The 13,764-nt window shown below is 38.7% G+C and overlaps 1 protein-coding gene across 2 annotated transcripts in view; it reads left to right on the top strand.

Annotated features, from left to right (window-relative positions):
• The window catches only part of LOC143210875 (neurotrimin), a 230,709-nt gene that overhangs the window by 53,049 nt on the left and 163,896 nt on the right, over positions 1-13,764 (top strand). Inside the window, exon 1 of one of the 2 annotated variants that reach the window (XM_076428115.1) lies at positions 7,024-8,380. The exons of the other annotated variant lie outside the window; for it this stretch is intronic. Within the exon in view, the coding sequence (XP_076284230.1) occupies positions 8,308-8,380 (73 nt within the window). The 5' untranslated portion in view covers positions 7,024-8,307. Of the gene's footprint in view, positions 1-7,023; positions 8,381-13,764 lie in introns of those variants that run through there. 2 annotated transcript variants of the gene reach the window in all.

Raw genomic sequence — 13,764 nt, 5'->3', positions numbered from 1 at the left:
ACATTGATCCCTTGGCGTATCATTTTCGTTACAGTTACAGCGATTAAAACGTCTTTATCCCCACAAATGTCGTAGAAGAGAAAAGAAAATTTATATTTTTTGTATGGCTACATTTACTTGAATGCTCAAATATTGATTACAAACTTATCAAATTTTATTTCATTTGAAAAGAAAGGCGTAACATTCATATTTATTAGGCTTTGTTTAAAATCCTGACCGTTAAAATACAGCAAGGGGTTAAATACACTAAACCTACGCAGCCTTAAAAGTAACTGGTACATGTTCCCTTATAAAGATGACAAGATTGATTTTATTTAGACTTTGTGCGGCTCCTATTATAATACGTGTTGTACTAAAGATATTTATACAATCAATTCTTATGAAATAATTTTTATTATTCCAATAATTGCGGTGGTAGGTTTAGTGTTAAAAGAATCTAAATCCGCATTTACGTCCGCAGTCTGCTACAGTTTTGCGCCCATCATGAGGAATGGTAGCGTTTTTAGTTTAAAGCTGAGTGGAGCCGCAACGGGTCCAATAACGCGGTTAAAGTACAGGTGCGCTCGGCCTCGATCGTTTCGGGAAAACCCTGTGTAATTGAAACGTCTAGAACAAGCGCGACGATATTGTTTTTTTATTTATTCCGCGAGAACTGAACGCTTCTAGCAGAACAGAATTCATGGGACATTTAGCTGAGCGATTCCTATTTCGCGTGTGCATCCTTCGAATCGCACGACCGAACAGTTTACGTCGGGCGAAACGGAATGGAGTACCGGTATGCGTGTCGCAAACGAATGAAAAAAGAGGGAACAAAAAAAAAATGGAAAATCGCCGGTGCATCGAGGCGTAGTGAACTATGCGGAGTAATGAAAACAAATAATTGTTTTCCGTAACAATGGACCCCGCAAAGCTGCTTCGTGTCTCACCGTCACAACACACGCATTTACCATGACAATGTGGATTTATCGAATCAAATGTGGATTTATGACCGCGACGACACTGTCCTAGAATTACCAGAATTTCAATCCCTTCCTTTCGCGTTGTCCTCTTCAGCATCGACGAAAATCCGAACGTCAATAACCTCTCGATAAATTTTGATTGGGGTAGGAGGTAGACAGATTCGTAAAACCGACGCTTCGATGAATTTTACTGACTGCAAAAAGTACGAACAAGTACTTTTTTAATTATCATTTTAGTATTTAAGAACGTTTCTTTTTTTGGATGCTTTTTGTAAATTTTCATCAATTTTTGCGGCTCCCCACTATTTTTATAAAACGCTGGAAGAGCCACATGTTGCTTTTGTTTAAACGGATATTGTAGTATTATAGCATTTTGGAAAAACTTTTTCGATATTGGATGCGAGAAAAATTAGTTTACTACATGGCGTGAAAAATAAATTCTGAAAACATTGCCATTGATCGGAATCATAGAGAAAATACTAAAAGTTGTTTTTGAAATGGACATTTATATTCAATTTTCATCTCGCCGTTTCCACAATGAATTGTAGGAACTCGCTTCTGACGCTCATGTTTCCAAAGTTGCTTATGAATAAAAAACTAACATACCTGTTATTCGTTTCCTCGATTCCGTACTATTTCAACGCAAACATTTCGTTCGTCCGAGGAACCACCCATGAAATAAAAAATAAAGTAATGTCACGTGTCCTGAGAGATGTTCCCATTGCTCTCACTACGGTACATAATTCAGCGAGTCGTCCGCCTTGGAAACGCATTAAGCTTCCGATTCTTCTCTTAAGTCATTCAAGAGACGGAACGATCCCTACGTTTCCATTCACGGCTGCAGTAACAAGACGGTAAAAACTATTTTTGCACTACGGAAAATTTGCATTTACCGTGGGCTTATGCTCCGTTCGAATCAAGTGATTTTGGGGAATTTTACACGAATGTTCAGGCTTTATTGTAAAACTGTTCTCCTATTTAAAATAGTTCATTTTAGAAATAATTATTTCAACGAAGTTTTCAACGATCCTATAAAAAAATTCTAAAAATTACCTTATGATCTCAGATTGTTAAATCATTGAAAAATATATAATAAAAATAGCACATAATATTTATATTCATTTAAAACAATGTTATTTCCTTTCGTACACACATATGAAAAAATACGACAAAATTAAATGTACTCTACAGCGAAACAAATAGACAAAAAAAACTGAAATAACTAAAGACCGTACTATTTTGCAGTTTATTTAACGGACATGGAAGTACAAAAACACAACAAAATAAAATACACCGTGCAGAAGAATAAATACATAGAAATGTCTACAATAATTAAAATCCGTACAATTTCTCTGTTTATTTAGAATTTAGAAGATACAGAACACTGCCAAGCTATAACGGAGTAAAATATACTGTACGCGAAAAAATAGTTAGAAAATCTGAAATAACTAAAATCCGTACAATTTTTCAGTTTCCGAATGTTTATGGAACTAGAGAAATATCAATTTTTGGTCCATATAATAGTTTGCCGGAGGCAATATAATTTAGAAAAAGTGAAATGACGTCCGAATTGTTGTTGACCAGTTTGTGTGTTGCCACGTAGAGTATCATAACAGGACACCTATTTTAGGATAGCCATTTAATTACTGCTTTACGAAAGCATTAATATTTTTAACGAAGTGACCAATTAATTTTGAGATACAATTTAAAAATTCAAATAAACCTGCTTTTAAAAATTGCCAAACTCTAATGGGAATGCTATCAACGCAAGATTACATTAACTGACATGATGGTTTTGACTTGGAATTTGCAATTTGCCACACAGAAATTTCGTTGGGGGCCGTATCTCTTTCGACCATCTTATCTGGCTAACCCTTTGCAGTCGGAGCCATTTTAATTCGGAAATTAAACATTTCTTCCGACCTAGAATAATTAAATTCTATATGTTTTGTTTTATTTTATATATATATTTGTTAATATATTTTAAATTTATTTGTATCTTGTGCGATTTTTACTATAATATTTATATACTGGAGTCAAAAAATGGGCTGCTCTTTACTTTACAGAACTAAAAATTTGTGCTTTTCTCCTACGAATTATGATGTATTTGGTATGTAATCCAGTAGATTTGTACCCGGCGTGGATGCAGATCGAAGTTTTAAACCTCTAGGATCAATAGTTGAGGAGTTATGGTCGCTTAAAGTTGGACATATTTCCAGTTTCTTGACAGGTAAGGGCGCCACCATATTGGTTTGTAGTGACGGTCTCACGCCGCTTACTGAGTTGGTTAGGATTAGGTTGAGGGGTCGGGGGGCAAGGCACGTGGCTCGCGGTCGTGACTACAAACCAATATGGCGGCGTCCTTACCTCTCAAAAATGCTCAACTTTAATCGACCACAGCTCCTCAACTATTGATCCTGGAGGATCGAAACTTCGATCTACATCCGCGCCGGGTACAAGTCTACTGGATTACATACCAAATACATCATAATTCGTAGGAAAAAGGTACTAATTTTGAGTCCGGTAAAGTAAAGATTACCCAAAAAATGTATTCAATCACTTCCCATGAGAACACCTTTACAACCGCAATAATTGTCAAATAAAACATCTAAAATGGTTCATTTGACCTCTCGTGGTAGGTTTAGTGTTAATAAGATAAACAATATATTTACTAATGGTACAGCAGTTTTTAAAGTGTTTAACGTGTGATTGTTCTGTTATCCGAAAAACTTCTGTCTCGCTATTAGTTCCGATAAGGAAGGCTCCACCGTATTTGCAGTGGACTCAATGTCTAGCGCAACGCACACGAGCGTAATCAAACAGAGGTGTGTTCCTAACGCCTGGTCCGTTTATGCGTTCACGGAGCACCTCTCGCTGCTAATGTCGCGATTCGAGCCAGATGAAACAACAAAACAACGCGACACTTCCGCTAGAAACAACGCCATGAAATGCTCCCGGATGTGTCGAAATTTTTGGCGACTTCAGCGGGAGTAAGCACATTTCGCCACTCGCAAATACCTATTCCCATGGGTGCGCATCCATGCTCTAAGCACTTTTGTAATGACCTCGCCACCCACACTCCAGTTCCCGTCCCTCTCTTGACCCGCTCCACCCCCGTCGGATGTCCTCGCAAATCCCTTTTTTTTACCACGGATAATTATTATTTACAAAATCCACACGGCACTCGGCAACAGGTGGGAGGAAATTTATGATGCGATTGTTCGAGAAGATGTAAGATGAAAATAAACAGTTACTAATTGCACCTGCAATTTCATTTGAATGATCTTCATGTGACGCTAACAGTGAATCAAGACGAGTTTTCATTTTTAATGCAGTTGAATATTTTTTGAGGTTTTTTTTCAGCTGATCGAGATGTTCATACTACTTGCAAAAAGATATATTCTCTATTGTTAGACGACAATAAACAGGTACTTAATTTTAATTTAATTTTTGTAGGAACAAAAATTATCAACTACAATTTTTACAAAACATGTTTGCAGGTCATTTAGTAAATCAATTCTTTTAATTGCTAAAGCTGATTGAGATGTTCATACTACTTGCAAGTGCAAAGAAATACACCCTATTGTTAGATAAAAATAAACAGCTACTTAATTTTAATTTAATTTTTATTATTTTTCTGTCAGAACAAAAATGATCAACTGCAATTTTTTCATAAAATTTATTGCAGCTCATTTAGTAAATCAATTCTTTTAATTGCTAAAACAATGCGAATTGGTCCAATTGTAGAAAAATTATTCCGATTGAAAGGCTGTTCAAAAAATAAATTTCCGTACAGGAAAAAATATGCATAATTACACGTGTATTAAGAACAGGGATGCTTTATTCGTGAATTCGTAGGGGTGCTTGTCCCTTCAGTACAGGTTGAAAATCGTGGATTCTAATCGTTTACGATCGAAAGGATATCCGTGAGACTTGTGTCGGTGATTTCACCGTGACTCGGCTAGCGCGCGAACTACAATGCCAGAGAAGCATGCTCATTCCTGGGAACAAAACTGATTCGTTTCAACCGGTGTGTTCGATGACTCGAGGCTCTTTACAACCGGTTAAGCACAGAGCGGAATGGCCGCTCGCGAGGTATTCCGTAAGTAGGATTAAACTTTTCTATGCAACGGGCAATTTCCATTCGTTATTGCGTAAGGAATACCGGAAGTTCGTCGGGAATAAAAATGAGTTCTCGGCCACAGGGAAACTTAAACCGAGACTCCTTGCGTAGTTTTTTGCCCCCATCGGTGATTAATGCGCCGAACGAAACAACGGATGGGAAACAAATTAAATGAAAATTTCGTTTTGTATGCATGGTCGGATAAGCGACGGAGGATTTATAACTTTGGAATTTTACGTTTTCTCGTAGAGTGTGGTCTGCTTCCTTGGAAGATCGAACTTCGGCCACGCGTCTACCTGTAAGTAATGGCTGAAAGCTGATTATAATAAGTTGTTAAGTTCCCTTGTACTAGAATTACTGTGGAAAACTGTTCTCGACTCTGGCTCCCATGATTACATTCATTTTACAATACGATACTATACTGGCTTTACATTGGCAGACAGAAATCATTGAAAAATGCGAGCAGAAGTTTTATTAACATTCTGATCAACGGACTATGAGAAATATATGCTATTATATTTACATAATAAACGTAAATTTAACTCGTTAAAGTCAAATTTGCAATGTCATATAGATGGCATGGTCGTAATACTTTTTTGAAATAAAAAATTAATGGAAGTAGAGTGAGGCCATGATCGAAGAAAACGGGAACCGTACGATCTAAAGCAAATGAATATCCCCTCCACTGCCTCGGTCGTCGAGCAATGCAAAGTGTATTGCAGTAAAGCTGGATTAGCATTAGTATAATTACAACTTCAATTAAGACTGTTTAATTATTTCTTTATAAATTCATAAACTATTTTGGCTGCTCTTTACTTTGTCGGACTCAAAATTTGTGCCTTTCTCCTACGAATTATGATGTATTTGGTATGCCATCCAGTAGATTTGTACCCGGCGTGGATGCAGATCGAAGTTTTAAACCTCTAGGATCAATAGTTGAGGAGTTATGGTCGCTTAAAGTTGGACATATTTCCAGTTTCTTGACAGGTAAGGGCGCCGCCATATTGGTTTGTAGTGACGGACGCACGCCGCTTAATGATGAGAGTTGGTTAGGATTAGGTCGAGGGGGGGGGGGCAAGGTAAGCGGCTCGCGGTCGTCACTACAAACTAATATGGCGGCGCCCTTACCAGTGAAAAATGCTCAACTTTAAGCGACCATAGCTCCTCAACTATTGATCCTGGAGGATCGAAACTTCGATCTGCATCCGCGCCGGGTACAAGTCTTCTGGATTACATACCAAATACATCATAATTCGTAGAAGAAAGTTACTCATTTTGAGTCCGACAAAGTAAAGTTTACGCACTATTTTTTTCAACTACACCAAATGTACAAAAGTTGTAGAAGAGTGCCATGAAACTTTCAATGAGTACTCCCGGGATAGAAATACGCTTTAGTTAATTATTGATTTAACGAGGATAGGAACTCGTGAAATATGAAATAGTATAATAGGGAACTGTCGCATCACGCCTTTTACGTTGCAGCACCAGAAGCTCGCTAGGCTCTCGGCAATTTCGTCTGAAGCCTCCAACAACTTTCGAAACTTCTGAGATATCCGAAAATGATAAAATCTAAGATCTCGTAACTGGTGGAAGAAGCTGAAGATTTAACACGGATAAGGAAGTAAGTACTCTATTGTAATATTATACTAATTTATAGTTTGAGAAATTAGACGAAATCACGTTGAAATTTGGTCTGTAATAAATTTAACAGTACTTTGATATCTAATTTCTTACGATAAACGCAGATGACACTCCGAAATGACGCTATAAATGTTTTACAATATTGAAGTTCTGTCACGTAACACTTTATTTTTATCTGTAGAACACCCCGGCAAAATTGAAATCTAAACCTTGACGATCCGTGGTCCAGTATGAATAATAACATTACGGTAAACCATAAAAGTGTTCGTATATGCGAATTAAATTTATTCAATTCAATCTTGATAACATTTTGATAACACTTCCAGGTAATATCGTCATATCAAATTATAGTGGAGTTCTAAATCAACAAAATTCGATGAAAGAAGTCCGCTTTAATCATATATAGTTATTAAAAGACCAATCAAATTAGATTGAATAAACTTCATCCTTGTTGCACGAACGCTTTCATAAATTAATGAATTAATTTCTTTGAACACTCCACACATCAATGTGCATGAGCTTGGCATCTTGGCGTTCGCAATAAGTTTATTAAAAATCACGATATTTATGAAAGACCTAATAAATTGATGAAATTATACATCTGTGACGTTTTTTTTTGTGCACGAGCGAAAGAATAATTTATCCTTCCCTTGAATGATTATAATAAGTTGTAAGAAATGCATTGGTACTCTCGAATTCTTGTAATCTTTTAATTGTTTGAGATGACACGGGTCCATCTCTGGCATAAGCGTATAAAATCCGCAGTCCACGTAATAAGTAAAAGAATCTGCACGTATCGATAAACACACAGGGTGTAAAATCTGGATCCCAATTTATCCAGCAACGACAGGAATTCAGTGGACCGGTGGGTTAATTCGACGACAGGAGAAAATATCACTTGGCCGAGGCTGCCGCAAAAATACCGTGTTCCAATGGTCGGTGTCATAAAGCTCGCGGTGTCGACATTTCTAAAGTTCGTGTACCTGCGACGTAACAGTAAATCTTCCCGCGCCGAAAGCTTCACGTTCGTCGAAATATCATTGGATGGTCGGGAGAGCTGTTCCATCATCGACGGTTGTCCATCTCCGGATGGTTGGGCGGGATTCGCCAATCCGCGGCATTCAATTAGACAAACCCCTTTTTCTCGGTTTATTTATTCTCGGCTAATCGGTTGCTAGGCCTCTGACGCAATTAATCGGCCTTTAAGACTTCGTCCGGATGAGCCAGGCCGTGTACGTGTGCGTGTTAGTGCGTGTGGGCGGTCGAAGGAGAGGTAGAAAGGAAAATCGTTAAAGTAATTACAGTGTGATTCGATTAACATGAAAGTAACCGGCGCCGCGCGCTGCGGTTGCCGGGCCCTTTCTTTACCAGTGTTTCCTTTATTTCTCTCTGTGCCTTTGGCCGCGCGAAAAGGCACTTGTGCCCGCGTGCCACGTCGCCGGGACAATTGTAAACAGATATTTCCCCGATATTTTCTTTCCCGGCCGAACGAGACGGCGCAGGCGTCGCTCCGTTGGCGGCAAAGCGTCGCGGCGACCGAGGTTCGCCAGCCAGTTGACGTAGCCGCGTCGTCCACGTAGCAATATGCTCCCAGTTCTCGCGATCTCGGTTTTCTGCATCGTGACATGGACTGCCGCGTTGAACGATCCGTCACCAGGTAAAAATCGAGCGAAACTGTCTGATTAGCTGGACATCCCATTCCGAAAACTGATCGATCATAGAGGATCAGATACCGTTTCTCACCACTTCCTTCCGTTCTTCTTCGAACTATTCGAACAGTTACACCTGACCGCGGTCGCGTGAAATCCTAGCCGTCATTCTACATATATTCACGAAAAGGGGAGGACACGCCGCGAAACAGTCCGCAAACTGGCAGTGGCGCGGCAACAGCACAGTTAGGGTTTATTGTCCGGTGTAATCGTGAAGTTCCAAGAGCAGCTGGTAAACTTTACGAGACTACGCGACCAAATGTGTCAAGTCGTTTCAGACCTTTGTCGTTTCGGCTCCCCGGAGCCGAGTCGGCTAGAATCTCAATACGACGATCGTAAACTGACCGCTGACTGTTCGCTATAGGGGGCACGGAGGGGTTGTTAAATTCGCCCTAAGTAGAGAAATAAAGGCGGCGGATAAGGCGACCGGCTGCGGACGCGCAATACGAATTCAGACTGTGTTAATTGCCGGACTCTGCGGCATTCCTTTGGCGTTGGAGTGTCTGACAGAGGTCAGGCTTTATTCTTTCAGTGACTCCGCTCTCATGTGGTTAATCAGTGCGCGACCCCGTGCTATCACTTTCAACTTGACTCGCAGATATCTACATACTAAGATCGTTGAAACCGTTTCTTTTTTTTTACGATTGTTCCGCATCCCCGAGTGGCACGAAGTCGAACGGTATGGATCTCTTATCTCCGTACGAATTTGGTATAGCTGAATGCTTTTATCCTCGGCTACATCCTAATCTTCAGTTTCACACCGATGAGCTCGTTCGCGCTAGGCATCCTGCCAACTTGTTCCTTCCTGTTTACTAATTCGCCAACTTCCGCGACTTTATTGCTCCATTCATCACCGCGGCAGTTTTCGTGTTATTATGCATTTGCTCCACTGATTTTTCGGAGACGCTGAAGAACGCTGTAAAATCACTCCACTCCACGGGCACGTCGACGCGTGTCGCTCGACATTCGCGAGGCTAGTACACACCAGTGCACGAAAATATCCGGACACACTTGCTAGTATAAACTTCACGCTATTTATTCGTTCGAGTGTGTATTTTACGTTGCATCGATCTTCTGGTCATTAGCGACGGCTTGTCTACTTATCTATTTATGTTCCTTCCTGTGGAGTTCGTTTTCCTGTAGGAGCTTCGGTTATCGAAAATCACGAGTAATATTCACGCGATGATAAAATGTGCAATGAAAAGATTTAGCTTAATTAGTTCCAATTAAAATTGGACAAACAGTTTGAGGTCTAACAAGCAACTTATAATTGACAGACAGCGGATCTTTGTGCAAAATTACAGTGTCCGTTTCCGTGGATGCGAATGTCAGAATCAATTAAAAACATTAGCGACAATTAAAAGTGACCTGAAGAGATTTATTAAAAGGTGTTCATATTATTATAACTAGACAGCGGATCTTCATGCAAAATAAAATTTCCTAACCTGACGTGCAACAAACTGGAGTGAAATAGAAATTTATCTGCTTTCTTGATATATTTAATAGGTTGACAATACCCCGTGACAGTATTCTTAAATTCTTCTAATGTTTACACTGTTTTAAATGAAATCTACTAATTTTCGTCATAAATGCATAAAATCCGCTGTCTAACTATAACATTAATGTTCATAGCGATCTGCTAGGCGAGAGGACGTTCACGGAACATCTATAAAGTACAGAAAGTATTGTATGTGTTTTGTACCTGGTCAGCCAGTCTAGGCTTTTTGTTCTTCTTTTTAACGCGCTCATGCATCCCCTGATACTGTTCCTTGTTCTTGGGGTCTGTATCTGATTTCACTGAGATTCTCTTCTTGTTTTTGATACGTACCCCATACTATCTCCGCTGCTGCGTTTTGTTTACTTCTTCTTCCAAGCTACTGAAACATCGTCTTGCATTCCGCAGTTTTCCGCTTACATTTGTAGTTTTCGTGAAATTTCCTGCCTTCCCTCTGTCCCACGTGTATTCCGACTTTCATACATGTATATTTTATTCAATAACGTGTTTCCGCTTAAAGTTGTACTTCCCAGTTGTAATTCAAAGAAATAGGTAATATGTACACCGATTACTCGTACAATGTCGGCTTCACCATTTGATTCCAATGAAATCCCTTCTTTTCTTTTACCGTGCCACTGTACTCTACTCTTTTACTTTGAAGTGAACGATGTGCTGTCTCATATTCTTCAAATTTTTTTCCCTTGATATAATTGCTTTGTGAAGTAATTTCATCGTCCTTTATCATTTAATAGTGGTGGAAATGATGCGCCTTTTCTTGTTCTTAAAATTATTTGCTTCTGATATAATTGCTCTAAAAATTGATTCAATATTATTTAATAGTGTCGGAAATCATGTGCTTCTTCTTGTTCTTGAAATTATTTTCCTTTGATATAATTCTTCTGAAATAATCGAACAGTTCTGAAAATAATGTGCTGTATCTTATTCTTAAATTGTTTGGCTTCCGGCACAAGTGCTCCGAAGTAATTAACCAACAGTTTTGAATTCGATTGAAATAGAATTTCAGCATATTAAATGACTCTTTCTTCCTCGACTTCACCTGATTTTCGAATCAACCAACGACCAGTCATTTCTTGTTATTTACTAAGTCGCCACACGTTCTCCGCGTCTCCTGTAGCAAAACGGGCCGTCATTCCTGCTTAATTAACACGTTCGCAGCCATCATTTGTCTCGCCGGCAGTCTCCTCGCAGTTACGATATTTTATTAATCCTCACGCGCACTCTTCAGGAAACAGCTACATCATAGATCTGCGGATATCGTTTCGCTCGTGTATGGTTCGCACTTGAACTAATCGCGTTTCATACCGCACTTGAAACTAACGTGTTACAGCGTAATTATAGAGAGAAATAAAACATTTTCTGTGAACAGAAAGTGGAATCATTTCTCAGTACGCGTAATATCGTGTTAACGTGTGAAATAATAGTGTGCGTGGATTTTCGTCGTGCAGAACAAGGCGGAGGACTTTCCCTATCGTTGTCTTCGAGCACGAACGAAACTCGGTTTCCTCGGTGCTCGAAAAAAAAAAAGAAAAACCGTGCACGATTTTTCGTTTTAGAACACGTCGTTCTGCGGGTACACGGTAAAAAGAAATACTCGTCCATTGTACGCGTGATAGAACTCGAGAGTGGTGATCGAAATCTTATCACGCCACTCGATCTCTTTAATCGCCACCCCCGTTTTACTGCTTCGTATATAGTTGCATAAAATCCGCGTTAGTCCGGACTCGCGCACGACGTCGACGTCGACGTCGCGAGATCACGCTGTAAATTTAGTTCCAGCATCGATCGAGACCGATTCCACTGACCCTCTTGTCCACCATTTTCGGCGATCGATTTTCTGATCAGATGCCGAATCAAAGCGGCCGAGATGATTCGGGGAACAGTTCTAATTACATGCCTCGGACATTCATATTTCTGTGACCGGTCGACGATCAATTGCAGCGAAGCATCGCCAGCAGAAATTTTCGAATTCGTTCCGAACTTGGATCTCGTTTTAACACTTTCTGCAACTGTACCGATTACTGCGGCTTCATATTTCTATCGTACTTCGTTGTAATATTATTCCTAATTTATCGTGAAATATTATAATAATATGTGCAAGCATTTTATGGAAGAATTATATGTTCTGAATACAAAAAACATTGGATATTAAAAAATGAAATCGATAACATTTCGTACGTATTATTGTGGACGAAAAAGAGCCACGTACTAATTACTAAAACTACGGTTTATTAATTTTAACACCGTAGTATGATATCAAATAAATAACTAAATACTAATTTCTAATATTTGTAATTTTGAATCTAGGATAAACTTGTTTTTTTTTTATACGGGAAAAATTTTGGCACGCGAGCTGCCATGTTCGAGGAAATGTAGAACGAATATTCGTGCGCGTATGTTTGAACGCTACCTAATCCGTCGTTTATTTGTCCATCATCGACTTTTTCTGCCGGTGTTAATGTTTACAGATGATTATTACTTTTTCAGACTAATTTCACATCGACTGATAATACGCGTGTGCTTTGATCGATGGAAAATAAATTGCGATAACATCATTAATCTCTATCGCAAGTGGTAGTAGCGAGCAATCGTCGGACGCATTAGCTGTTCGTATCGGGTAGCACATGTGTCCAATAAATTTTCATATTCGATTTCCTGGGGAATGAAATCCCAAAGGAGAAATGTTATTCCGTATATTTTATTTACTTTCGTTAAAAAAGTAATCCGTTTGTTACTCGATCTTCTGTCCTAGATTAATTAGTACTAGTGCGTGCTTTTATTTTACTTATTTTTATCATTAATAGTAGCGCAGTAGTATCTGAAATGGAAATATGAGGTACCGCACGTATCCATAGCTCATCGAACTTTGTGGTTTAATATTTACATTTGATATTTAATATTTACAGGCAGTGGTCAAATTTACATTAAAACTATCAATTCTGAAATATAAACCTAGCTACATCGAATGTTTTTTATGAAATGTTTACAAATTGGAAATACAGTAAAAATTTGATCCAAGAAAACTAAGGGGCGAGGCCACAAAAAAATGGTGTAACTACACGATCCAAGAAACAGCACGGACCTTGGGATTTACTAATATGCAAACAAGTGTGTTAATCATAAAAGAGTATTCTAATTAGAAAATTTAAATATTTTATCACGATAGGAAAATTCGGGAATCTGTAATGTAGAAAACAGATGTTAAAAGAAAGTTAAAATATTTGATCACGATGTTCTTTTTAGACTGAACGCGCGACTTTAATTATTTGTTCTGAAATGTTTTACAATTTTCGAGCACGAACGAGTTGTTGTAAGTACATTTGGAACGATGTCGGTCAGCAAATGCAACAATGTGTTTCCATCCTGTAAAAACGTCGAGTCTCGCATCGCAAAGAAATCTGTACAAGTATAAACTGAGTTGGACACCGATGTTTGTTCTTCGTAGAGGGAAACTTTGATAATAGAGTTGACAGGAGACAAACGTAAATTCAGCAGGCTGCTGTGTTCGAAAATCCAGGTCCGGCTTCGGAGCAAATATTTAAAGGAGATTCCAACAGAATTTTATTATATGCGAGGACTGCAGACTAAAAGTAGACGCAATTTATTTGATATCCTAATTGTTTACAATCGAAAACCGTTATTCCTCCTTCGCGATGTAAACAAAATATCGTAGTTACTATATTTTCTTTGAATTCTTCAAATATCATTGCTATCAGTGCGATTTTCTGTCATTTATAACTACGCTGCGGACTTTATGCGTTTATAATAAATATGACTAGGCGAAATACGAAAGTGAAAAAAATATTAGAATAATCCAAG

This window comes from Lasioglossum baleicum, chromosome 7 (genome assembly GCF_051020765.1).
Source record: "Lasioglossum baleicum chromosome 7, iyLasBale1, whole genome shotgun sequence".
Lineage (NCBI taxonomy): Eukaryota > Metazoa > Arthropoda > Insecta > Hymenoptera > Halictidae > Lasioglossum > Lasioglossum baleicum.
This window is presented reverse-complemented; position numbering and strand designations above follow the sequence as displayed.